Source organism: Lithobates pipiens, unplaced genomic scaffold (assembly GCF_037356315.1).
Source record: "Lithobates pipiens isolate NorthernLeopardFrog02 unplaced genomic scaffold, aLitPip1_a1.2 Scaffold_23, whole genome shotgun sequence".
In the NCBI taxonomy this organism is placed as follows: Eukaryota; Metazoa; Chordata; class Amphibia; order Anura; family Ranidae; genus Lithobates; species Lithobates pipiens.
In genome coordinates, this window is record NW_027507785.1 from 136,225,821 (window position 1) to 136,251,516 (window position 25,696).

General features: G+C 44.8%; 1 protein-coding gene across 7 annotated transcripts in view; it reads right to left on the reverse strand.

The window, feature by feature from the left end:
* The window catches only part of ZC3H7B (zinc finger CCCH-type containing 7B), a 624,860-nt gene that overhangs the window by 187,636 nt on the left and 411,528 nt on the right, over positions 1-25,696 (reverse strand). For 4 of the 7 annotated variants that reach the window (XM_077452416.1, XM_077452411.1, XM_077452410.1 and 1 more), the window contains 2 exons: positions 15,683-15,801; positions 6,621-6,656 (listed from right to left, as the gene is read on the reverse strand). In XM_077452416.1, coding sequence (XP_077308542.1) covers positions 6,621-6,656; positions 15,683-15,801 — 155 coding nt within the window. Of the gene's footprint in view, positions 1-1,224; positions 6,237-6,620; positions 6,657-15,682; positions 15,802-25,696 lie in introns of those variants that run through there. The other 3 variants (XM_077452414.1, XM_077452415.1, XM_077452412.1) reach the window with 3 other exon arrangements.

Sequence of the window (25,696 nt, forward strand, 5' to 3'; positions counted from 1 at the left end):
AACCCTGCCAACATCACTGTGTCAGCTACACAGACACTTGGAGTAGCCAAGAGACAAAAGAAAGTTACAAGGCAAGGAGATTGAGGTGCAGAGTTTTGAGAAGAACCATGATCTCCTCTTGGGTACTTATAACCTTGGCCAGTGTGGCCACAGAGCAGAAGGGGTGTGCAACTGCCCCAAGTCCCATAACTGAGGCTGTTGGATAACTCAGTGAAGGCTGATACAGAGACTTAAAGCCACGAAATGGAGGCGTTCACCATGCCATGTCGAGTTTCAACAAAAGCGATTATGGAGGCTAGCCCCAGAATATGTATGGGCAGCTTTATTGCACACCATATCCCCGCTTGTGAAGGGTATTTAGATGTAATGCAGCTTAATTTATGCACGTCTTTTTCTGTACAATTTAGTTTTACTGCGTTTATGATAATGACAGAATAAAATACATTTTTACTATTTATAATAGTCTGCTCTGTAGTCCATGAGAGGCTTCCTGTTCAATTTATGCACTAAGGTTTTTATCCTTTCATGAACTGGAGGAGAGTAGCAGCTGAAGTTGTGGTGCGACTGTCTTCAGAAGATCAAATATGCTCAAGATGGTCCCTGGAGCCAGAGGGAGGGCTGGGTGCCTCCTACAAAGTACTGGACTTTGCACACAGAATGTGTTATAGTTAACCCGAATGTGTTGCAGAACTTGTAGGAAAATTATCCCGCTATTCGGGAAGGGGTGCCAGATTGTTTCAATTGGTGCACACTAGACCATGGTGCAAGAAACTAAGCAAAAATAAATAATTTGCAGCCCTGCAAGGTTCCCTCTCTGCCAATTTATTGCTTGAACTGGAGGACGATGTTCAGGTAATATCGCTCAGGCTGAGGGAAAGGGGAACCTTACCAAATGATCAGCTGTCAGCCAATGACAGCTGATCACATGATGTAAACAGAAGATTGCCAACTTCTGTCAGAGGGACATCGGTCCCTCACACAGAGAGCCACCACTGCCTTGTCTGTGCCCATCAGTGTCAACCAACAGTGCAACCCATCAGTGCCACCACATCAGCGCACATCAATGAAGGAGCAAAATTACCCGCTTTCAAAATTTTATAAAAACTATGAAACTTTTTTTTTTATAAGTTTCCTAGCAAAAACAAAACAAAAACCAAGCAGTGATTAAATACCACCAAAAGAAAGTTCTATTTGTGTGAAAAAATGTAAGTTACACTTACTGATGACATCTTTTCCTGTAGTCTTTCAGGACAGCCACTATGAGAGATAGTCTCCTCCTCTTCCCCCAGGAAACACTGTGCCAGCCTATAAATTCTTACTTCCCCTGCTAGACCTGAGTTTTTTCAAGATCACCTCCGGCCAGCTGGGGAGACACAAGAACACATTAAAAAAAAAAAAAAAAAACTAACCAATATCATTATCATTCTGCGTTCTGGTCTTTTATAAGACCCACCCAAAGATTCGGGTGGGTAACTAGGGTTGTCCTGAAAGACTACAGGAAAAAAAAGTTACCGGTAAGCTTACCTGCCGACACCAGGTCCACGCTAATGTCTCATGAAAGTGGAGTAGCTGGACCATGTTGCTGCCCTGCATATCTGTTCTGGCGTTGCTCCAGTCCTCTCTGCCTGGGAAGTTGCCATGGCTCTGGTAGAGTGTGCCTTTATGCCTGTAGGGATCTCTTTCCGTGCTACAGCATATGCTTGGCCAATGGTTAATCTAAGCCATCTGGCAATCATGCGTTGAGATGCTCTAAATCCCTTTCCAGCCCCAGAAAATAAAACAAAGAGCCTGACTTTCTTACTGGCTTGGTTAGTTCTAGGTACTGTAGGATACATCTCCTTACATCCAGAAAATTAAACTTCAACTCCCATTTTCCTGAGGGGTGGGGACAAAATGAAGGCAAGACTACTTCCTGGTTTCTGTGAAATCCCAAAGTCATTTTTGGCAAAAGTCTTGAGAACTATCCGCTCCGAAAAAATAAAGCAAAAAGAGGGTCTAATTGATAAGGCCTCAATCTTACTGACCCTCCTGCCAGTTGTCACTGCTACTAAGAATACTGTCTTTGATGTGAGTTCCTTTAGCAAACATCCATCTAAAGGCTCAAAGGGGGCTCCCATTAGGCTCTGCAAGACTAAAGATAGGTCCCACCTGGGAAAGGGTGGACCTCAGAGGTCTAGGTCTAGACAGCGCCCTAAAGAATCTGACCACCCACGGGTTGCTGGCCAGAGATCTTTCTAAATAAGCACTAAGAGCTGAAACTTTACTTTTAAGGGTACCTATGGATAAACCCTTGTCTGCCCCGCACTGTAGAAATTCCAACACGGCTATGGGGCTCTGCAGCGAGAAGGAGCTTCCTACGCACCATTCGTTGAAACGGAGCCAGACCTTTTTAGATATCTGGCGTGTCTCCTTTTTCCTACTATTGAGGAGGGTGGAGACTAATCTCTCTGAAAATCCCTTAGATTTTAAAATACCCTCCTCAGTAGCCAGGCCGCTAACTTCCACTGGTGTATCTGTGGGCAGAGGACAGGGCCCTGTGAGAGGAGATCCTCCTGAGGTGGAAGGAATAGGGGAGGTTCTGTTGCTACTTGTTTGAGAACCGAAAACCATGCTATTTTTGGCCAATGTGGAGCCACTAGGATCAGAAACGTGTTCTCTAGTTGAACCTTCCTCAGAACTGCCGGTAAGAATATCGGAGGAGGGAAGGCATAACATGTTTTAAAATGCCAGTTCTGGGTTAACGCATCCACCCCCAGTGCTCCTTCTCCTTGGTTTAACGAGAAAAAACAGGGGGTTTTGGCATTGTCTCTTGACGTGAAAAGGTCCACTTCTGGGGGTCCTCATTTTTCGGATGATATTGAAGACCTCCTGGTTGAAGACCTAATCTCCCTCCCTCAGCTTCGACTGAGAAAGTCCGCTATCACATTCCTCTCCCCTCTCAGAAAAATTGCTGAGAGTGAGAGTGTTGGTCTCAGCCCAGCTTAGAATGTCTGTTGCTAGGGCCAGCAAGACTCCACTTCTTGTGCTGCCCTGTTTGTTTATATAGGCCATGGCAGATGAGTTGTCCAACCGCACCTGGATGTGGTGACCCTGGAGTCCTTTTTTGAAGAACCTGAGGGCTAGCCCAACTGCCTTCAGCTCCTTCCAGTTGGAAGATCTTTTTAGTTAGTCATCTTCCCAGGTGCCCTGAGCTAGAAGGGATCCCAGATGTGCCCCCAGCCCTTGCGTCTGTGGTTACTACCTGAGACACTGGAATAAGCCATAGACGTCCCTGCGACAGGTTCACTTCCTTCCTCCACCACCAGAGGGATCTCTTTACCTGATGAAGAACGTGTACCAAGGTGTCTAGATCCCTGTGATACCATACCCTTAGTACAAATGTCTGCGGTGCACGAAAGTGAAGTCCTGCCCACTGCACTGCTGGGAGGGTAGAGGTTAGAAGGCCGAGAGTTAGAGACCTTTTGGAGACCTGTTGGTTGCACTGGAGAGAGGCTACTGCTCTGTACAGCTTTAGAATTTTCTCCGCTGGGAGAAAAACCTTCAACAGCGTTGAGTCCAGCAGGTATCCTAGGTACACAATACGCTGTGAAGGAATCAGGCTGGACTTTTCTAAGTTCAGCAGCCACTCCAGGCTTGTCAGGACTCTCTTTGTTAGATCGAGGTCCTTGACTAGTTGTTCTGGGGATACTGCAAACAGGAGAGGGTCGTCCAGATATAACTGACACACCCTGGAGTCGCAGGAAAGCCATGGCTTCCGCCAAGACCTTGGTAAATATGTAGGGCGAGGAGGATAGCCCAAAGGGCAGTGCTTGAAATTATAGATGCACTATTACCCCATCCAGGTCTATTGCTAATCAGAGAAACTTCTGAGAGGTTTCTGTGATAGGAACGTGTAAATACACATCCATGAGGTGCAGAGAGAACATGTAGCAATTGTTTGGTAGCAGGGCTCTGACCGTGAAGATTGACTCCATGCGGAATCTCTTGTAGGTAAATCGACCCGTTTAGGGGTTTTAAATTCAGAATCAATCTGAATTTCCCTAAGGGCTTTTTCACAACCAATATGCGAGAATAAAATCCCTCTCCTTCCTCCCCTCTTGGTACTCTGAAAACTACCTTCTGAATCTCTAGTTCCCTTAGAGCCTCTAACAAGGCCTCGGCCTTTGCTGTACAGTTGGATTGGTGCATGATAAGAAACCTTTGCGGGGGAGGTCTTGCGAACTCCAGGAGGTACCCCCTTCTTTTGACCCCCAGGATTAACCGGTTGGGGGAGATTGTCTCCTACTGTGAAAGGAAGGCCCCCAGTCTTCCTTCCATCAGACCAGAGTCATTGATCTTTACAGGCCTTTTCAGGAGGGCGAAAAAAATCACCCCTCCTCTTCCCTTGCCTCTTTGGCCCCAAGCTTTCTTTTGCCCTTGCGGCTTTGGAGCCTCTGTTTCTACAGACAAAACCCCTTTTTTGTTTGTGCTGGGGCTTTCCATTTGTGTGGGAAGGACTTTTTTGTCTGCCGTGTGGTCTAAGACTGTATCTAACCCCGGACCAAACAGGAGATCACCTGTCAAGGGCATCCCACACAATTTGACCTTAGAGACGCTGTCGGCAGGCAAAGTCTTCAGCCACAGGGCTCTTCTGGCTGAGTTAGCCAGAGCCGCTGATCTGGCCAACATGCCGACCAATTCTGCCAAGGTGTCCGCTATGTATACGATTCCTCGCAGAATAGTGGGAAAAAGAAGGATAGAATTGTCTCCTTGGCAGTAGCTGCTTCAATGTGCTCCTGAATCTGGGATAGCCAATGTTCTAAGTTGCGGGCCACAACTGTAACAGCCATTTCTGTCTTTAAGTTACTTATTGTTGAGTTCCATGTCTTTTTAAGCGAGTCTATCCTTTTGTCCATGACATCCGACAAGGCCCCTATATCCTGAAACGCCAAGTCCATGTGTCTAGAGACCTGTGAGAACGCGGCGTCCAACTTGGAATTTTTGTTCCAAATCGACGCTGGATCCTCCGAAAATGGGAACCTTCTCTTTAGGGATCTAGAAGAAAAAAGGGTTTCCTCTCGGGATCCTGAAACTCTAACAGTTTCAACCAGTACCTCATGTACTGGGAAAGCTTTCTTTTGCTCCCCCAGGCCCTTGTACATTAGGTCATGGAGTGTCAGGGGCTTTTTATCTTCATGTATACCGAGGGTTGTGTAAATTGCCACTAGGAGATCAACCTCATGTAGGGACAGTTTATACCTAGAGTTTTCCCTGGACTCCCCGTCCTGGTCCTCTCCCTCCGATTCCTCCTGGGAGTCGGAGGTGCCACTGTCTGGTTGCCTTTGCTCCACCTCGGAAGGGCCTGAGACTTCCTCTGCCATAACTGTAGTAGAAGGTTTGGCAGGTGCAGAGCCCTGAGCCCGTGGCGGGGTTGTATCCTGTGGAGTGGGATTAGGGGGAAGTTGAAACTTTTCAAAAAGTTTTAAAAGATGAAAAGGTGGATGAGAGCGCCTTTACAGAGGCTGCCAATCCAGACTGCTGTTCAGATTCCCTTTTCCTAACCAGGGAGTCTATGCAATCCTTACACAAAACTTTTGTCCACGATTCCCCCCAAATTTTCCTACCTGAGGCACACTTCCTTTTAGATGTGTAGATTTAGTCTTTTCAGTAGAAATAAAAGATATTACTTTTAGCAAACAGTAGACAACCCTGGGAGTGCACAAGACCCACCTAGCTTAGGGATATGAGCCTCCCTCCCCCACCCAACCACCCAGGGGGTCTGCCCCCCCCAGAAAGGAACCATACATGGAGGGGCCATCCTGGATAGAGAGGACTCTTCCCCAGGGTGCTCTTACGGCTGGAGGTGTTGTCAGTGTGGGTCGTAGCGTCTGCCTCCGACATGACTGCAGGTGGCTGTCTAGTGAGTCTAGCGCTGTCCGTGCATGTTCCCGACTCTCTCCAGCCTGTGCCTGACCCCCTTTCAGCTCAGTGACCCGGAAGTCATGGGTCAAAGAAAAAACGTCCACCCTCCACCGGAAATTACATCACCCGTTGTCCGGCCCACTGGTTCCAAAAAAAAAAAAAAGGCCTATACAGCGTACAGGGAGAGCGGACAGTCCTCCTGTGGACTTAATAGGGAGCCCCGACAACCTGATGCTGCGCTCGACAAGGAAGGGGTGGCGGCTGCTGTGGGTATGTACCGCTCTTGTCCTCCCTGGAAGCCGCTGCTTCCCTTCCTTTCTCTCATAGTGGCTGTCCTGAATGACGAAGAGGGAATAATTAAAATGTAATTTGGGTACAGTGTTGCATGACCGAGCAATTGTCAAAGTGCGACTGGTGAGAACAATAACAAAGAAAAACGTAAAAGTTATAAGACAACTTTATGGTACAGTTTATAGACGCTCAGTTATATGATGAACCAACCTCATTAAAATGGTGTTGACACCTCAATTGCTGTATATTTCACCAATATGAATTACTAAAAATTGTACAAGAAAACTGACACTTTTTAGAGATCTAATATGGGAAAAAGGCACCTTCATACGACACGGTCTACATTACAGCTGGCAAAGGATGCAGGCTGATTGGCAGTACCATATGCTACTTTGGAGAATTTTTTGTCAACTCTCTTTACTACATACCTTTTCATTTTGGAGTCGGGCCCCCCGGAAGAAGTCCTATTGTGACGAAACATGTAGAGATGTGTTACTTTTCTACGTCATTGTGTTACCCAGAAGTGGAGGCAGACACCATTTTACCTGCCTGGATGTATTTGTCTATATGCACATATTTTATTCACCGATGTGAGTATTTCTTTTTAATAAAACAATTTCTACGGTATTATATGATTATTAGTGTTTTGTTAATCTACATTATCCATCGGGAGTCCGTGGTTGTTGTTAATGGTACTGCGAGATCACATCTCTGGCTTCCCTGCGATCCCTGCTGGAGCAATAGGGTAATACCCCATGGCGTGTTTGACCTTCCTAATAAGAGGAGCTCTGGTAAGAGCATATCTTATCTGTTGGTAGGTGGTGGACACCTGTGGTGGAGGGAGTTTAATCCCCCTCTTCTCTGATCCTTGATTGCAAGACTTTTTACTTTTTCAATCATGATTTATAGGACTATATTTATTTGTTTTGGACTTGCATTGGATTGAGTGCTTTGCACGGTTAATCACTTATTTTGGTTTAGCGCAACACATTTTTTATTTTGCATTTTGTGATAAATATCTCACGGATGTGGTTGCAACTTTATGCTTTCAAGTACTGACACAGTATATTAGGTTATATAGGCTGTCCTAAACTTTTTGTTGTCAGTGTCCTCACCAAAGGTGGCAACATAAAGCACATGGCCAAAGGAGATACCGTACAAAGAAATACTAAACACTGCATGATCGTTGAACCCACAATCCTACTTAAAAACATATCAAGGCAACTAGATCTCATGGTCTACAGTGTGCACTATCAGGCAGAAAATCTCCCCTTTTAGATTTTTTTTTAAAGGCCAACAGCTTACCTGTAAATTCATTTTCTTTTGAAGTACATTACAGGACACAGAGCCATAGTAATCACTATGGGGGTTATAGGCCACCTTCAGGTGCTGGACACTGGCACACCCTAAACAGGATGTTGCCTCCCTATATAACCCCTCCCATTCCGGGAGAGAATGTGGTGATATTTCTTCCATAGAACAGGGTTCCGGAAAAAATGAAGGTAAAAAGTTAGGATGAGGACGCAATACTACCTTATCCTTGTGAACAATAAAATATGGCTCTTTAAAAAAAGAGCAGCCAATTCCGATACCCATCATGCAGCAGATATGGTTACCAGTGAAAATAGTTTCCTTGTCAAAAAGGACCAAGGGAATGTCGTATCGGCTCAAAAAAAAGGCTGTTTTTGTAAACAGCCGACAAAACTAAATTCAAGTCCCAAGGGTTCAGGGGTGACCTAACCGGAGATCAAGCCGTGTTACCCCCTGAATAAAGTTATGAACCAAAGAATGCAAAGCAAGTGGTCGTTCTGATAAGGCCGAGACCTGTCCTTAAAAAGTACTCAAGGCCAGCTTTATACCTCACCCCATCTGCAGAAAGTCAAGGCTTCTACTTATGACCTATTTCCTGGGGTGTTAACCCCTGGTTTCACACCAGGAGACATACAATTCCCAGACTCCATAATATATAATTATTGAGGCCAGCTTCCTTGCATTAACCACGGTAGATACCACTGAACCCGACAGCCCATGCTTCTTCAGAGTGTGGGCCTCAATAGCCAAACTGTCAAATTTAGTGTTTGTAAGGTAAGATGGAATACCGGAAAAGCTCTGGATGTGGTGGTAGGGTTCATGGGACCCCTACCGCCATCCTTATGATCTCTGCATACCAAGATCAACTGGACAACGCCGGGGCCACAAGAATCACCAACTTACCTTCCTGCTTTATCCTGCAAAGAAGTCATGGGCGCACACAGAAAAGGAGGGAATGCATAAATCAGTAAAACCGATTCCATGAGAACACCAAGACACCTGTTCTGCATGATAGTGGATACTTTGTTCTCAACATAAAGATGTCAATCTCTCTGTTGAACCTGGACGCAAACAGATCTACATCTGCGAACCCTCATCCTTGACCTATTGTCAGAAAGATATTGGTGTGAAGGAACCATTTTCCCGGAAACAACTGCTGGCGACTCAAAATAGACCGCCAGCCAAATTTCTATCCCTAGAATAAAAAACTGCCGAAAGGCAAGGTACATTGTTTTCTGCCCAAGACATGATATGATATGATTAACCTTTCTGTGGGCCGCACAACTTCTTGTCCCCCTTTGGTGGATCGGACAGGATAGCTCTGGAAAATTAAACGTCCAGGGCCTCAGGACCAAGCGCTCTGCTTGAATCTGTAGAATGTTAATGGGCAAGGTCATTTCTGATCTGGACCACTTCTCTTGGACAGTTGCCTCTTTCAACCTAAAATAGGTTGGCCTATGTTGTCACCACTTCCCAGGTAACTGTAGGAAGGATTTCCCCTTTGCAGATTTTTGGTTATTAACCATAAACTGATGCCCCGGTGCACCTTTGGAGTCAGATACATTGGAAAATCTAGAGCTTGAACCCTCTAGTTCCAAGCCGATAAGATACTGTTTTGCAGCAGTCTTGAGCATAAGGAACGGCCTTGAATGAAACCACCATCTTTTCCTCATGCAAGCTGAATAGAAGGATTCATCTTGCTTCGACCACCTTAATCAGTTCCTTTATGGCACTGATCTTTGCCTGGGGCAAGAATACCCTTTTCTGGATATATCTATGAAAAGACCCATAACCTCCTTAATGCTTTTAAGGAAGATTTCTCTTGGTTGAGAATCCAACCTAGGTATTCCAGGTAGTTGAATGTGGTGACCATACTTTGGTCTAAGCGGGCTACCAACTGGTCTATCAAGAGCCGATTGTCTAGGTAAACTAGAATAGTTATACCTTGGGTCCTTAATCTGGCTAGAGGAGGGGCCAGAACCTCTGTAAAGACTCAAGGTGCAGTAGGTAGACTGAAAACAGAGCTGCAAACTGAAAATGAAGATTTTCTACCTTGAAGTAGATATTACTGGTGAGCGGGGAAATATGCCCACGGAGGTATGCACCCTTGATGTTGATTGATGTCAAATGTTCTCCTTGTAGATGGAGACAACTGATTGGATTGCGAAAGAGAGTGGATATCCAGGAACCGGTTTAGATTTTTGAGATTCAGAATGGGTCTGACATCTCCATTTGATTTTGCTGGGAAAAAAGGTTTGAATAAAACCTTAACCCAAGCTCTTTCATGGAGACTTCTTTTTCTCTGGATCTTTAGGAACGTTTGAAAAAACGAGAAAAATCGGAGAAAACCAGGAATCGGGATCTCTTGAAACCCCAGATTGTACTCTAGAGCTATTGAAGAAGCCACCCATCTATCTTGACATTCTTTCTGCCAGACTCTTGAGCACTGCAGAAGTCTCCTCCCCCCGCGAGAGGGGGGAACCCCCTTATCGATGGCACAACCATAAGCCCATCCCCTCACGCCAAGGTTCTAGGTATAGTCCTGGACTCTGAACTCTCCTTCAAGCAACACATCCAATCACTGTTCAAATCCTGCCGCCTCAACCTCCGCAACATCTCCAAAATACGCCCCTTTCTAACCAATGACACAACCAAGCTCTTAATTCACTCGCTGGTCATCTCTCGCCTCGACTACTGCAACTCCCTTCTCATTGGCTTACCTCTACATAGTCTATCACCTCTTCAATCCATCATGAATTCTGCTGCCAGACTCATCCACCTTACCAATCGCTCTGTGTCTGCTACTCCTCTCTGTCAATCCCTCCACTGGCTTCCGCTCAGCCAAAGAATTAAATTCAAAATACTAACAACTACATACAAAGCCATCCACAACTCTGCCCCCAGCTACATCCCTAGCTTAGTCTCTAAATACCAACCTACTCGTTCTCTTCGTTCCTCTCAAGACCTCCTGCTCTCTAGCTCCCTCATCCCCTCCTCCCATACTCGCCTCCAGGACTTTTCCAAAGCCTCTCCAATCCTATGGAATGCCCTACCCCAATCTGTCCGCCTATCTCCTACTTTATTAGCTTTTAGACGATCCCTGAAAACACTTCTCTTCAGAGAAGCCTACCCTACCCACACCTAACTGTATTTTCATTTTCTCCATCAGCTCATCCCCCCGCAGTTATTACCTTTTTTTTCAACTTGACCCTCCCTTATAGATTGTAAGCTCTAACGAGCAGGGCCCTCTGATCCCTCCTGTATTAATTTGTATTGTAAGTGTACTCTCTGCCCTCATATTGTAAAGCGCTGCGCAAACTGTTGGCGCTATATAAATCCTGAATAATAATAATAACAAGGAAGCTTTAGTAACTTGTTTGTAGTTTTCTTTTGTCCATAGGCTTGACCCTGAGGATTACCTCTTGAACTTTATGGCGGAAGCTGTCGTGATGCCCCTGGCACTGGAGAAGGAGCTTGTTTAAATTAAATACATTTACTCTTTCTTAAATGGCAAAGGGGGGTACCTTTCCAATAGAAATTCTTTGGAAGATCTTTGAAATTCTTTGAATTATCCAAGATATAAGCCATTCAGCGCAAAAAAGGAAGACCAGCCATGTTTTTTTTTTTTTTTTTTTTTTTAATGACGCTCCGGCTGACCAATTTTTCAACCATAGTATTCTATACAGTGGTGTGAAAAAGTGTTTGCCCCCTTCCTCATTTCCTGTTCCTTTGCATGTTTGTCACACTTAAGTGTTTCGGAACATCAAACCAATTTAAACAATAGTCAAGGACAACACAAGTAAACACAAAATGCAATTTGTAAATGAAGGTGTTTATTATTAAAGGTGAAAAAAAATCCAAACCATCATGGCCCTGTGTGAAAAAGCGTCCTGGAGGAATTTTGGCCCACTCATCTTTGCAGAATTGTCCTAATTCAGTTACATTAGAGGGTTTTCGAGCATGAACGGCCTTTTTAAGGTCATACCACAACATCTCAATAGGATTCAGGTCAGGACTTTGGCTAGGCCACTCCAAAGTCTTCATTTTGTTTTTCTTCAGCCATTGGGTGGTGGACTTGCTGGTGTGTTTAGGATCATTGTCCTGCTGCAGAACCCAAGTTCGTTTCAGCTTGAGTACACGAACAGATGGTCGGACATTCTCCTTCAGGATCTCTTGGTAGACAGCAGAATTCATAGTTCCTTTTATCACGGCAAGTCTTCCAGGTCCTGAAGCAGCAAAACAGCCCCAGACCATCACACTACCACCACCATAGTTTACTGTTGGTATAATGTTCTTTTTATGAAATGCAGTGTTCCTTCTACGCCAGATATACTTGGACACACACCTTCCAAAGAGTTCCACTTTTGTCTCATCGGTCCACAGAATGTTGTCCCAAAAGTCTTGGGGATCATCAAGATGTGTTGTGGAGAAATTGAGACGAGCTTTGATGTTCTTTTTGCTCAGCAGTGGTTTTCTCCTTGGAACTCTGCCATGCAGGCCATTTTTGCCCAGTCTTTTCCTGATTGTGGAGGCATGAACGCTGACCTTAACTGAGGCAAGTGAGGCCTGCAGTTCCTTGGACGTTGTTGTGGGGTCTTTTGTGACCTCTTGGATGAGTCGTCGCTGCACTCTTGGGGTAATTTTGGGCGGCCGGCCACTCCTGGGAAGGTTCATCACTGTTCCATGTCTTTGCCATTTGTGGATAATGGCTCTCACTGTGGTTCGCTGGATTCCCAAAGCTTTGGAAATGGCTTTATAACCCTTTCCAGACTGATAGATCTCAATTACTTTCTTTCTCAATTGTTCCTGAATTTCTTTGGGTCTCGGCATGATGTGTAGCTTTTAAGGATCTTCTGGTGGACCTTACTGTGTCAAGCAGCTCCTATTTAAGTGATGCCTTGATTGTGAACAGGTGTGGCAATAATCAGGCCTGGGTGTGGCTAGAGAAATTGAACTCAGGTGTGGACAACCACAGTTCTAGTATGTTTTTAACAAGGGGGGCAATCACTTTTTCACACAGGGCCATGATGGTTTGGATTTTTTTTCACCTTTAATAATAAACACCTTCATTTATAAATTGCATTTTGTTTACTTGTGTTGTCTTTGACTATTGTTTAAATTGGTTTGATGTTCCGAAACACTTAAGTGTGACAAACATGCAAAGGAACAGGAAATGAGGAAGGGGGCAAACACTTTTTCACACCACTGTACATATGTACCAGCCCAGCGATACGTGTGAGGCCTGAAGATAGAATCTCTCATAGCATCTAGTGACAATATAAAGCTTGTCAGATCCTGGGCCTGCTGAACAAGGATAACCTTGAGCACCTGTTTAAACTGGTCCCTCAGGGATTTTCACGCATACCAATTACTGTCAGCACAGGCTGAGACACTAAACCTGTCAGGAAAACAATATATGTTTATTTTTTATTTTTTTTAAATAAGAATTCCAACTCTTTATCTGTTGGATCCCTGAGTATTTGAGCATTGTCCGCCGGACATGTCAAACTTTTAAATCAGAAGATATAGCAACCGTCAGTTGCTGGCATCTTCCACCTTTAACAAGTTTTTTCTTCCATAGGATAAAGTGTAAAAAAACTTTTTAGGAGGAAAAAACATTTATCTGGGTGATCCCACTCAGAATACATAAAATTTCCCAACAATGAATGGACAGGAAAGGCATGCACAGCTTTAAGAAGGCTTTAGTGAATCCAAAACAAGAAGTGGGCACTCAGTTAAGGGTAGTATAAAATGTGGTGGGGACAAATTCAGTAAGAAATTGCACCCGCAATGTGCAGCTGATCATTCTGCATATGACCCCTCAGAACAGGAGTCATTAGCCTGTTCACAGTTCACTGAAAGAAAACATCTTCTCCTGCCCCCAGATCCTCAGTTTGAGGGTCCTTGGGTAATGGAATGGAACCTGTTGCATTTTATCCCAAACTGGGATGTGATTAAAGCCATAACCTTTTTCCCATCCTACCATGGCTGAGGAAAAAAAACTTTTTAGAAATATAGGCAGGGGCTATAGTGTTGTAAACAGTTGCAAACATTCCATGGCCCCAGAAGGCTCACTCTGACCAGCCACGCCCTCTCAGGGGAGGATGCCATTGTAGAAATGAGTTTTAGGCTTTCAGAGCTTAAGGGAGATCCCTTTAGCCCTCTTTTGTGGTGCATCTACCTCCCCAAAATGCAGAGGTACTACCAGGAGAATCGCATCAACCGCTTTGAGCAATAGTCCAGTCACTGCCGCTGCTATTAACACCCAGCCTGATGCGAATAGTAAATGTGTCAATAGGAATGCGAATCAATAGGAATGCTTGTGTCACTAAACCTCTTACATGCCACTCTTTTGCCCCCCCCCCCCCCCCCAACTTTCAGCAGCAAAAATGTAGCTTTTTAAACACACTCCCACGCAGGATGTTGGAGGACACCAATGCCACGCTAAGTAACACCCCCTCAATCGCATCACGTCCCACTTCCTCTTTCAAAAGTTTTCCCATACGAGCTCGGGCTCCGATCCAACGGGATCGGTGTGTGTGAGGGAGAGATGGTGAGGAGGAGACCTAGACAAGCTGCTGTGCAGGGGTGGTAGGAAAACGGACCGGCATACCGACTGTTTTTAGCTTTCCCCTTTCCAGGCAGAGGCGGAGAGCTTTGTCAAGGTGGGGGGTGTCTGGTGGAAGAAAACCCACCCCCAAACTTACTTAGGTCTGCCTGCTAGCCGGAGGAAAAAGCCTGCTGCTTCCTGACACAGTGTGATCTCTGAGGAAAGCATGAGAAAGTATGTGCTCTATACAGCCCCCAGTGGTGACGCTTAGGCATAAAAAATGTATTTTTATTTTTTTAAAGGAGACATTTTATAAGAATTTAAAATTCCTTAGAAAAACTCCACTTACCTTTCCCGCCGCAGGGTTTTCTGTGGTAAAACCAACAGACCCAATCTTCACCCTTCACGGTGGGATCCCACACTCCTGAACCCGTAATAGCACCCCACCAGTAAAACTTTATGGCTGAAAATACCAAAGTACTGGATCCCGGGGTCCAGCTCTCTAAAAAGAGAAGTGTTACAGGCAAAACCTTGTTTCTTCGGACATGAGGCCCGGGCATCATTCAATTCGGTCTAAAAGACACTTTGAATGGATCCGGATGCACAGCTAGCCCCAGCAAGGACTGCTCCAGTGGAGCTCAGCACAGCACATCTTTACTCGTGACCAACATTTTAGACACTAGCGAAAAAACTGAGGTACTCCTGGTATGGGAGGGGCTATATAGGGAGGCAACTTCCTGTTTAGGGTGTGCCAGTGTCCAGCACCTGAAGGTGGCCTATAACCTACAGTGATTACTATTGCTCTGTGTCCTGTGATGTACGATTAAAGAAAGAGGTAAAATTACTATATTACTCTTACCGTTAATTTCCATGACGCATCATGGCAGGCCCAGATAGATCACTCTCTGAGCGTATAAGGGTGTGAGTGTTTTTTTGAAAACGTTTTTCTGCTTTCTGTCCATAGGAGGCGTAATCCCTTGGTCAGGCTGCCGTGGGAAAAGTCATGGAAACTACTTTACTAGTAAGAGTAATGTCTCACTTTTACATGCCAAAGCTACTGGTGTTGAAGTCTTCTCTGCAGATGATTTATATGAATAAGACTGCATTTAAGCTGGCCATATATAGACATATGGCTGGTTCAACAGAGGCAGGCTGGATTTCGATCCATGTATGGGTAGGATGGTTGTACAGATGTTGATCTGCTAATAAACCTCGGTGCAACCACTCTGTCAGATTTTACCTGAACTATCCCTGCCACCAGTGGGGACGTCTCCCAACTGTCAGAGTACAATAATTCAGAGAGAAGGATTCCCATATCCACATTGAGTTTATGGATGAGGGAATTAGGCCTTTAAATATATATATATATATATATATATATATATATATATATATATATATATATATATATATATATATATATATATATATATATAAATATAAATGGGCTGCCTCAGAACAACATGTCTCAGGGTATTTACTGTAATGCGACACCACACTATGTAGAGCTTAAAGTAGCATTAAACACTTTTTTTTTTTTAAACATTACAGAGTAAATCCTTTGAAAATTCTACCCCAGCACTCTGTGCATTCTATTTTAACACAGTTGTGAAGAGGCTGCTTACATACCTATGTCTTGCTTTGGCTGTACAGTATTTTCCATCATGATCTGCCTCAATCTCTCTCCCATTATGCAAACATTGTCCACAGACAAACTTCATCTTCATGTCCAGTGGTTTAGGCGAGGACTACAAAAGCAACAACAACAAGTTTAGCTAAAAAGTGACTTTTTATACGCTACTAGTGTGTGTTACCTGACAGCAAAAACAACATTCTATAAAGTTTTTGAAAAAATATCAATTCAGATACATTAATATAAACCAAAAGATATATTACAAGTCCCAATTTGGATAGAGGATTTATGAAATTTTTTCCTGCTGAATTCACTTACTTACCTAACAGAAGCTCAAAATATTGGATGTTGTGCATCTTAATGGAAATCTAGTCAGGGACCAGCATTGCTGGAGCTGAGGGACTCTCCTAGCTGCCAGGGGAAGAACTCCTCCAGTGAGAGTGGGGGGGGGGGGAGAAGGGACTCAATTCTTACAAGGACAGAGAGGCCAAACTGTAACAAAGACCTGAAGCGCCAAACTGCATGTTGTCTACTGGGCGCTCAGGCTCGGCACATCATGGATCTGGTGGACAGATTACTGGGAGGGGCTGGGGAAGACCCAGCTCTCATGGTGCACGTTGGCAACAATGACAAAGTCAGAGGCAGATAGAGTGTCCTAAAGAACGATTTTAAGGACTTGGGAGCTAAATTGAGGAAAAGGACCTCCAAGGTAGTATTCTCAGGAATACTACCAGTACATCGAGCCACACCAGAAAGGCAGAGGGAGATTAGGGAAGTAAACAATTGGCTGAAGAGCTGGTGTAGTAAGGAGGGGTTTGGGTTCCTGGAGGACTGGGATACCTTCTTAGTCGATAACAGGCACTATAGAAGAGACGGACTGCACCTAAATGAGGAGGGTGCAGATCAGCTGGGAATAAGGATGGGCAAAAAGTTAAAGGGGTTTTTAAATTTGGGAAATGAGGGGGGAGGGGGGGTCCAGAGACGAAGATCGTCAATGTGGAACATATTCCAGAGGGTAATATTAGGGGCATTAGTGGTAGGGTAACCAAAGAACATAAACCCAAGGTAAGTATAGTAGCAAGTCCTAGTTGCAATCTCAGAACACCCAAGAGGATAGTATGTGACCGGTCAATATATATTAATGCATTAAAGTGTTTGTTCACCAATGCCAGAAGTCTGCCAAGCAAAATAGGTGAGTTGGAAGCTCTGGTGCATCAGGAGAGCTATGAAGTAATCGGTATTGCTGAAACTTGGATTCATTCCTCACAGTACTGGGCTACTAATATTGCTGGCTATGCACTCTTTCGGAAAGACAGAGTAAAAAGGAAAGGTGGAGGGGTCTGTCTGTATGTGAGAAGTGATCTCAAAGCGAGTGTGAAAGAGGACCTGGTGGATGGTGTGTGTGATGAGTCTGAAGCATTATGGGTAGAACTGCATATAGATGTGCGTAGTTCAAAGTTAACCATTGGAGTTTGTTATAGACCACCCAATGTTAATGAGGAGGTGGAGGGCTGGGACAATGATAATGGGGGGGTTTTAACTATCCAGAAATTGACTGGAGTAATGGCACTGCTGGCACAGTTAAAGGGCAAAAATGTATAAACCTATTACAGGACAATTTTTTGGTCGTTTATTGAGGCCCCAACTAGGAATGATGTTCTGTTGGACCTGGTAATCTCAAACCATGCAGAGCGTATTACTAATGTTCAGATAAAGGAACACCTGGGTAGCAATGACCGTAACATGATTTAATTTGATGTTAGCTGTAAGCAAAAATCACATACGGGAAAGAAAAAGAACACTTAATTTCAAGAGAGCAAATTTTCCAAGGATGAGGGCTGCTCTCCAGGACTTAGACTGGGAGAGAATATTGGCATCAATGGGCACAGAACAGAAATGGGAATTCTTCAAAAAGACTGTTTGTGAACTCACTGCAAAGTATATTCCCATGGGCAATCATTTTAAAAATAAAACCTATCAGGCTCAAGGGCAAAGTTAAAAAAGCTATACACTATAAGAAAAGAGCTTTCAAAAAATATAAAAATGAAGGAACACTAGTGTCATTTAAATGTTACAAGGAATATAACAGATTATGTAAAAAGGAAATCAAAGATGCAAAAGTTCAAAACGAAAGACAGATTGCAAAAGATAGTAGGACACACCCCCAAAAATTCTTCAAATATATTAATAGTAAAAAGGTCAAGTCTGAGCATGTAGGCCCTTTACAAAATAATCTAGAGTGGATGACTGGGGACAAAGAGAAGGCTAATTTATTAAATACTTTGTATACACAGAGCTGAAAGAAAGGAGCATGGGGGTAAATAGTAGGCCCTGTTTACACCTGAGCCATTTTCTGATTGAAGATAGTAGCTCTAAATGCTGAACAAGCCAAATCCCATTAATTTCTATGGCACCTGTTCACATCTAAACGTTCTGTCGCCTGGCGCAAAATGCCTGAAGCTTCAAAAAGTACACAAGCTTCCTTTTGGCAGATTACAAGCGTTTTTGGCCCCATCAACTTCAATAGAAACACCTGACTTGAGTGTTTTACAAGCGTTTTGTCACTCGTTTTCTGCTCAAACAGTAGCTCTTTACCCCCAATTTCCTCTCCCTCTTCTGTCCCTATAAGAAATAGGATTTTTTCACCATACTTACCTGTAAAATGCATTCTTTAAGTCATGGCACACAGAGTCAGGCTAATATTCATTACCTGCTGGGTTATACTTCATCATTAGGTGAATCGACACTGGTAGACCAAAGGTCTTCAAACAGGAAGTGATCCCCTATATAATCCCTCACATACAGGAAGTACTTCAGTTTTGTAGCAAGCACTGAATACTCAAAAAAGAGGGGAGAGATCTCAGTGTCATATGATGTACTCAAAGAAAAGGACTTTACAGGTAAGAACGATGAAAAAAAAAGGATCTTTATAACAACTTACCTGTAAAATTCTTGAAGTACATCACAGGACACAGAGCCTCAATATTCACTGATGGGTTATATAGGCACCACTAGGAGATGGACACTGGCACACCCTAGATGGGAAGTTTAGCGCCCTATATAACCCCTCCCCTAACTGGGAGTACCTCAGTTTTCTAGCAAAGCAATAAGTGTGCAATACATATCCCCAAAAAAGAGGGGCAGGAGCTCTGTGTCCTGTGATGTACTCCAAGAAAAGGATTTTACAGGTAAGCTGTTATAAAAATCCTATTTTCTTTATCGTACATCACAGGACACAGTGCCTCAGTATTCACTGTGGGGAGACATTCTCAGAGAAAAAAAGCCCCCCAGCCACATCCTACCTGAAGCTTGGGCTCAGAGGAGTGTGCAGCATGATCAGAGACAAGAAAGACGAGCATGTAAGGTACGTGCTCTTGACAGCCCCCGGTGGTGACTTTAAGCATAGCAACATTACTTAAAGGGGAAAAGCCCATAAGAAACTAGAAAAATTCCTTAGGAATCTCCCTTGCCTTATCCAGCTGCAGAGTTCTGTGGTAACAGACCCAATCTTTACCTCTCACGGTGGGCTTCATTTGAAAAACCTTCAGGGACTAGGGCCTCCTTTAAAAAGGGGGATCCAAGCTCTGGCCTGAAAAGCACCCTGCCAAGAATATGGCTGAAAAAAACAAATACTGAATACCTGGGTCGAGCGCTCTAAAAAGAGAAGAGTTACAGACAGAACCTTGTTTCTTCGGACACGAGGCTCGGTTACCATTCAATTCGGCCTAGGAAAAGAACTTTGAATGGATCCCGTTGCAAAACTGATGTATTCCCAGTTAGGGGAGGGGTTATATAGGGGGCTAAACTTCCTGTCTAGGGTGTGCCAGTGTTCATCACTTAGTGGTGCCTATATAACCCATCAGTGAATACTGAGGCTCTGTGTCCTGTGATATACTATAAAAAAAATCCTATTTTCTTTTTCATACATCATGGGACACAGAGTTACGCTAATATTCCTTACCTACTGGGATGTCCCAGAGCAATAGCCTTGAGAGAAGAGAGACACCCTGCCAAACAATAGCCATCAGACCTTTTACATAGTTACATATAGTTACATAGTTAGTCAGGTTGAAAAGGGACACAAGTCAATCCAGTTCAACCACAAAAAAAAAAAAAAATTATATAATATCATCATACCAGCCCATATACCCAATTTAATACCCACAGTTGATCCAAAAGGAAGGCAAAAAACCCCAGCAGAGCATGATCCAATTTGCTAAAGCAGGGGAAAAATTCCTTCCTGATCCCCCGTGAGGCAATCGGATTATCCCCGGATTAACTTTACCTATAAATGTTAGTACCCAGTTATATTATGTACACTTAGGAAATAATCCAGGCCTTTCTTAAAGCAATCCACTGAGCTGGCCAGAACCACCTCTGCAGGGAGTCTATTCCACATTTTCACAGCTCTTACTGTGAAGAAATCTTTCCGTATTTGGAGATGAAAATAGGATTTTTATATACAGCTTACCTGTAAAATCCTTTTCTTGAGAGTACATCACGGGACACAGGAGCTTCATTACATAGTGTGTTATATAGGCACCTTTGATGATTGGACACTGGCTAAACCCAATTAAGGAGAATTCCTCCCCTATATAACCCCTCCCATATGGGAGGCACCTAAGTTTTGTAGCAAAGCAATAAGTAACCATGTAAAACCCAAGAAGGGTGGGAGCTCTGTGTGCCGTGATATACTCTCAAGAAAAGGATTTTACAGGTAAGCTGTATATAAAAATCCTATTTTCTTGATCATACATCATGGGACACAGGAGTTTCATTACATAGTAAGATGTCCCAAAGCAATGCTCAGTTTGAGGGGAGGGAGACACAGATCAGAATTATAGACCACCATGGGCCAGAGGATCTAAACTGCAGCCTGCAGTACACTGCGCCCCAAGTCAGTATCCTCTTGCCCTCTGACATCCACCTGATAAAATCTGGTGAATGTGTGGACTGATGACCAAGTCACAGCCTTACAGATCTGAGCCAGAGAGGCCTGGTGATGCACTGCCCAAGAAGCCCTTACAGCCCTAGTTGAGTGCGCTTTCACTTGAAAAGGAGGACTCTTCCCCATTACACTATAGGCCTGAAGAATAACTTGTCTAATCTATCTTGAGAGAGTGGATTTTGACTCCGCTTGGCCCTTCTTAGGGCCTTCTGGCAAAATAAACAGTTTTTCTTATCTGAGCAGTTGCCTGGAGATAGATACTGATTGCCCTTACCACATCTAGAGTGTGTAAAGATTCTTCTTCTGCGGACTGTGGGTCTGGAAAAAAGGGTGGTAGGATTACATCTTGATTCAAATGGAATCCTGAAACCACCTTAGGTAGAAAGGACCTATTAGGACGCATCACTACTCGGGCCTTATGAATAATTAGATAAGGTTCCTTGCTCGAGAGAGCTGCCAACTCTGACACTCTTCTACCCGAGGATATGGCTATCAAGAAAAATAATTTTTTAGTCAAAAGAACTAACAAAGCCTGATTCAATGGTTCAAATGGTTGTCCCTGCAATGCCGAGAGAACCAAATTTAGATCCCATGGGCATACCGGAGGTTTGACTGGCGGCCTTAACCGCATGGCTCCCTGAATGAAAGCCCGCACAAGAGAATGTGATGAAAGTGGCTTCTGGAAAAACACTGACAAAGCTGAAATCTGCACCTTGATAGTGCTTACGGCCAAATTTATTTCTAGGCCTGACTGGAGGAAAGCCAAGATCCTGCTAACGACATACTTTCTAGGATGCCATCCTCTGGGTTCACATCAGGAAACATATGCCTTCCAGATTTTGTATTAAATAAGGCTGGAGGCCGGCTTTCTGGCATTGACCAGAGTAGAAAGGACTGGCTCCGAGAGTCCACGGTCTCTCAGAATGTGGGTCTCAGCAGCCAAACCATTAAATTCAGACTGTGTAAAGCAGGATGGTAAATTGGACCCTGCGAGAGCAGATCTGACCGGAGAGGAAGGATCCAAGGCCTGCCTACTGCCAACTTCATGATCACTGCGTACCAAGGTCGCCTGGGCCAAGCCGGAGCTACCAATAGAAGCGACTTTGTTTCCCTCTTGACACTTCCTAGGAACCATGACAGAAGCGGGTATGGTGGGAAGGCATAAATTAGATTGTACCGATCCCAGGGAATTGTCAGAGCATCTGAAACTTGAGCATCTGAACCCTGAGCAAATACATCTCTTGTTCTTGACACAAACTTGTCCAGCTTCTTGTAGAATCTGGACGCAAACAGATCTACGTCTGGCATGCCCCATTTGTGACATATGGTCTGAAATATGTTGGGGTGTAGAGCCCATTCTCCTGGGCATAACTGTTGGTGGCTTAGAAAGTCTGCTTGCCAATTTTCCACTCCTGGAATGAAGACTTCAGAAAGGCGTGGAATGTGCCTCTCTGCCCAAGCAAGTATGCGATTCACCTCTCTTTGTGCAACCAGACTCCTGGTGCCACCCTGGTGATTGATATAAGCCACAGCTGTGGCATTGTTGGACTGTATTCGAACAGGGAGACTCTGTAGTCTGTAAGACCAGTTCATGAGGGCCATATAAACTGCCCGAATTTCCAGAATATTTATGGGCAGTAGTTTTTCGGTCGCAGACCATTTCCCCTGCGTGCATACTTCTTCCAACACTGCTCCCCAGCCTGTCAGGCTGGCATCTGTAGTTACAATCTTCCATGGAAGGGGAAGTTTTGCCTTTCAGCAGATTCTTGGTCTGTAACCAAACGAGACTCCTGCATGTCCCTGGGGATAGATACATAGGAAGGTCCAAGGCCTGGGGCTTCTTGTTCCAAGCCGCAAGGATGCATCTCTGCAAAGGCCTTGAGTGAAACTAGGCGAATGGAACGGCCTCAAAGGAGGCGACCATTTTCCCTAACAGTCTCATACACAACCGAATGGGAGAAGTCCTTCTGCCCAGTATTTGGCGCACCAGAGCCCCTATAGCCATAGCCTTTGGCCTTGGTAGAAACACCCTGCCCTGAGCGGTGTCGATGACCATGCCCAGATACTCCAACCTGGTAGCAGGCTGCAGGGACGACTTTTCTAGGTTTATAATCCAACCTAGGTGTTTCAGGTGTTCTAATGTTTTGATAACACTGTGGTTCAAGAGCGCTACTGTTCGCTCTATGAGTAGCAAATCGTCTAGATAAGCCATCACGGTTATACCCTGAGCTCTTAGATTTGCCAAGAGAGGGTCTAGAATCTTTGTTTAGACTCGAAGAGCTGTAGCGAGACCGAAAGGCAGGGCCACAAATTGAAAATGCCGCTGATCTACCACGAACCTTAGATACCTTTGGTGTGCGGGAAATATTGGCACATGAAGATATGCATCCTTGATATCTATTGATGCCATAAACTCCCCCCCTTGCAGGGAAGAGACCACAGAGCGTATTGACTGCATTCGGCAAGACCGAATGTGCAAAAATTGGTTCAAATCCTTTAGATCCAGGATAGGTCTGACATCTCCATTTGGCTTTGGAACGGTGAAGAGATTTGAGTAAAAGCCTGAACCCTGCTTTTTTGGCTCCACTTCCACTATCACCCCCTGGGATAGTAAGTGATCTAAGGCCAGAAGTAGCGGTCTTTGCTTTACTGGATCCTTGACCTTAGGAAGCGAGATGGTGGAATTTCCTGGAACTCTAGCTTGTAGCCCAGAGATATTGAGAAGGATACCCACTTGTCCCGAATCTCTTCCCGCCAGGCTTCTGCAAACTGCAGGAGCCTTCCCCCAACTCGGCTGAGTGGGGGCGCCCCTTCACAAGGAAGCTTTTGGGCTCTGCTTGGCAGGCTTTCGCCCCCAAGTCTTTTTCTGCCCCTGGAGGGAGGTTGGGAAGGCCGTTGCCACTGCTTAGAGCTTGATGCTCTGGGAGAAAGAGAACGCCTAAATTATGGACGTTTGTTCTTTTTGACTGGCAGGAGAGTAGATTTACCCCCTGTAATCTTTTGGACGAATTTATCCAATTCTTCCCCAAATAAGCGTTCCTCTTTAAATGGAAACCCAGTCAAATATCTTTTACACGACAGCTCAGCTGCCCAATTCTTGAGCCACAGGGCCCTTCGCATGTGTACCAACAGGAGAGACAAACGAGATGCTTGTTGGACAGAATCCAAAACCATATCAATCATAAAACACAGAATTTGAGGAATTTCTGCATAATTCTCCACTTCCTCACTGGGAAGAAGGCCAAGCATCTGCTTAACCTGTTCCTTGAGGAACTGACACAACCCCACAGTTGCGACTGTAGGTTGCACTACAGCACCAGCCATGGAAAAGGAGGCTTTCAACAACGTTTCCAGCTTCTTATCAGTTGGATCCTTAAATACCTAAGCATTATCCAAAGGACAGGTCATGTTTCTATTCACACAAGAAACAGCCGTATCGACAGATGGGACCCCCCATTTCTTGGTGAAACTTTCCTCCAGAGGATAAAGCATGGAAAACCTTTTAGGAGGAGCAAACAGTTTATCGGGATGTCCCCAATCCTCATACAACAATTTATCCATTAAGGGATGAATTGGAAAGGAAAAGGCAGTCTGTGGGATTTTCCTGACCCCCCAGGGAAGAAACAGAGGAAGTAGCGGCCTCAGCAGCGGCATTCTGAAGTGGTACACACCAATTCAGTGTAATATTGAACTTGCTTTCTAAGTGCCTGGGAGGAGGGGACTCTCTCCTCTTCCTCTGATTCATCCGACTGCTCTTGATCCCTATCCCATGATAGGGATCTCTCCTCATTGTGAGAGGTGTCATCTGAAAGAGGAATTTCAGCAGAGGGAGGGGATCTACCCCTTTTTCTGCTTTTTTTCAGGGAGGCTGAAATAAAAAATGCTAGGGGGAATTCATAATTATCCCTTCAAAATCCTCCAATGTAGCCTTAAGGGAGTCTTCAGTGACATACGCTGGGGCTGAAACATTAGGAGAGGCTGCAAAACCTGACAGGGGCACTGACTCCTCCTGTGAGGCTGGCTCCAGTCTTGCAGGGGGGGATGGTAATCTACAGGCATCTTTAGTACCCCTAGACCTAGGTGGTGATTTACCAGTGCCCTAGTTACCTCCCCCTGAGACCCTCTTACGAGGAAACAGTCCTAAGCTACAAAGCAGAGGTACTAGTACAAAAGTGCAATCACTGTTGTGCTACAAGTCTCACAATAAACATATATGCTTAAACTGCACAACCTGATGCTGAGTAGGTGTCTTAGGTTTGCCTGGATACAACCCCTTAGGATGCTTACTGCCCACAGCTCTGTGTCCTCCACTTACAGCCCCCTGGCGTTCTGGGCTTTTTAAAATTGCTGCTTTGGCGCCTGCGCAGTAGACTCTGTGCACACTGGTGTGCACGGCCCGCAACCACACCCCCCTCTTCATTTAATATGGGAGCGCGCCCTTTAGGCGCGCGCACGAGGACTGCCGGCGTCCGACGGGGGGAAAAAAGGATCTACAGAGATGCGCGGGACCCCCAGACTATGTGGGACCTCTTTTTACCTGTATTGTGGCAGAGTCTGCAGCGGAGGATGTGAGCCATCCGGAGACTGGCTTCATTGAGCGTGAATACTTGGAAAGGCATGTAAGTATGCATCAGGCTGCTCTTACTCCCTCTAGTGGCGGAAATGAAGTAAGACATTCAACTACTCACATGAAGAAATCCATAATATATGATTTATATAGGATTAACTTCTCTTACCTGTGCTCGCCGCAGGAACTGCGGAAACAGACAGATACCAGCCTTCCCCCATCACAGCAGGCAAAGTTGTGCCAACCTTTACGATTTTTTGGGTTCCTTCTCAGAGGAACCTCTTACCTGGACCTTGTAAAAGACTCTGCCAGAAACTTTCGTGCCACTGTTTAATAGTACACCAAGTCTGGTTTTCCCAGAGCCCAGTCTTCTAAAGGAGAGGACTTACAGGCAAAACCTTGTTTCTTCGGATGACGAGGCCCAGGTACCATATCATCTTGGGAGTCAAATATCGGCCCGAGATATGGATCCGGTTATCATAGCCCTTAGACCCC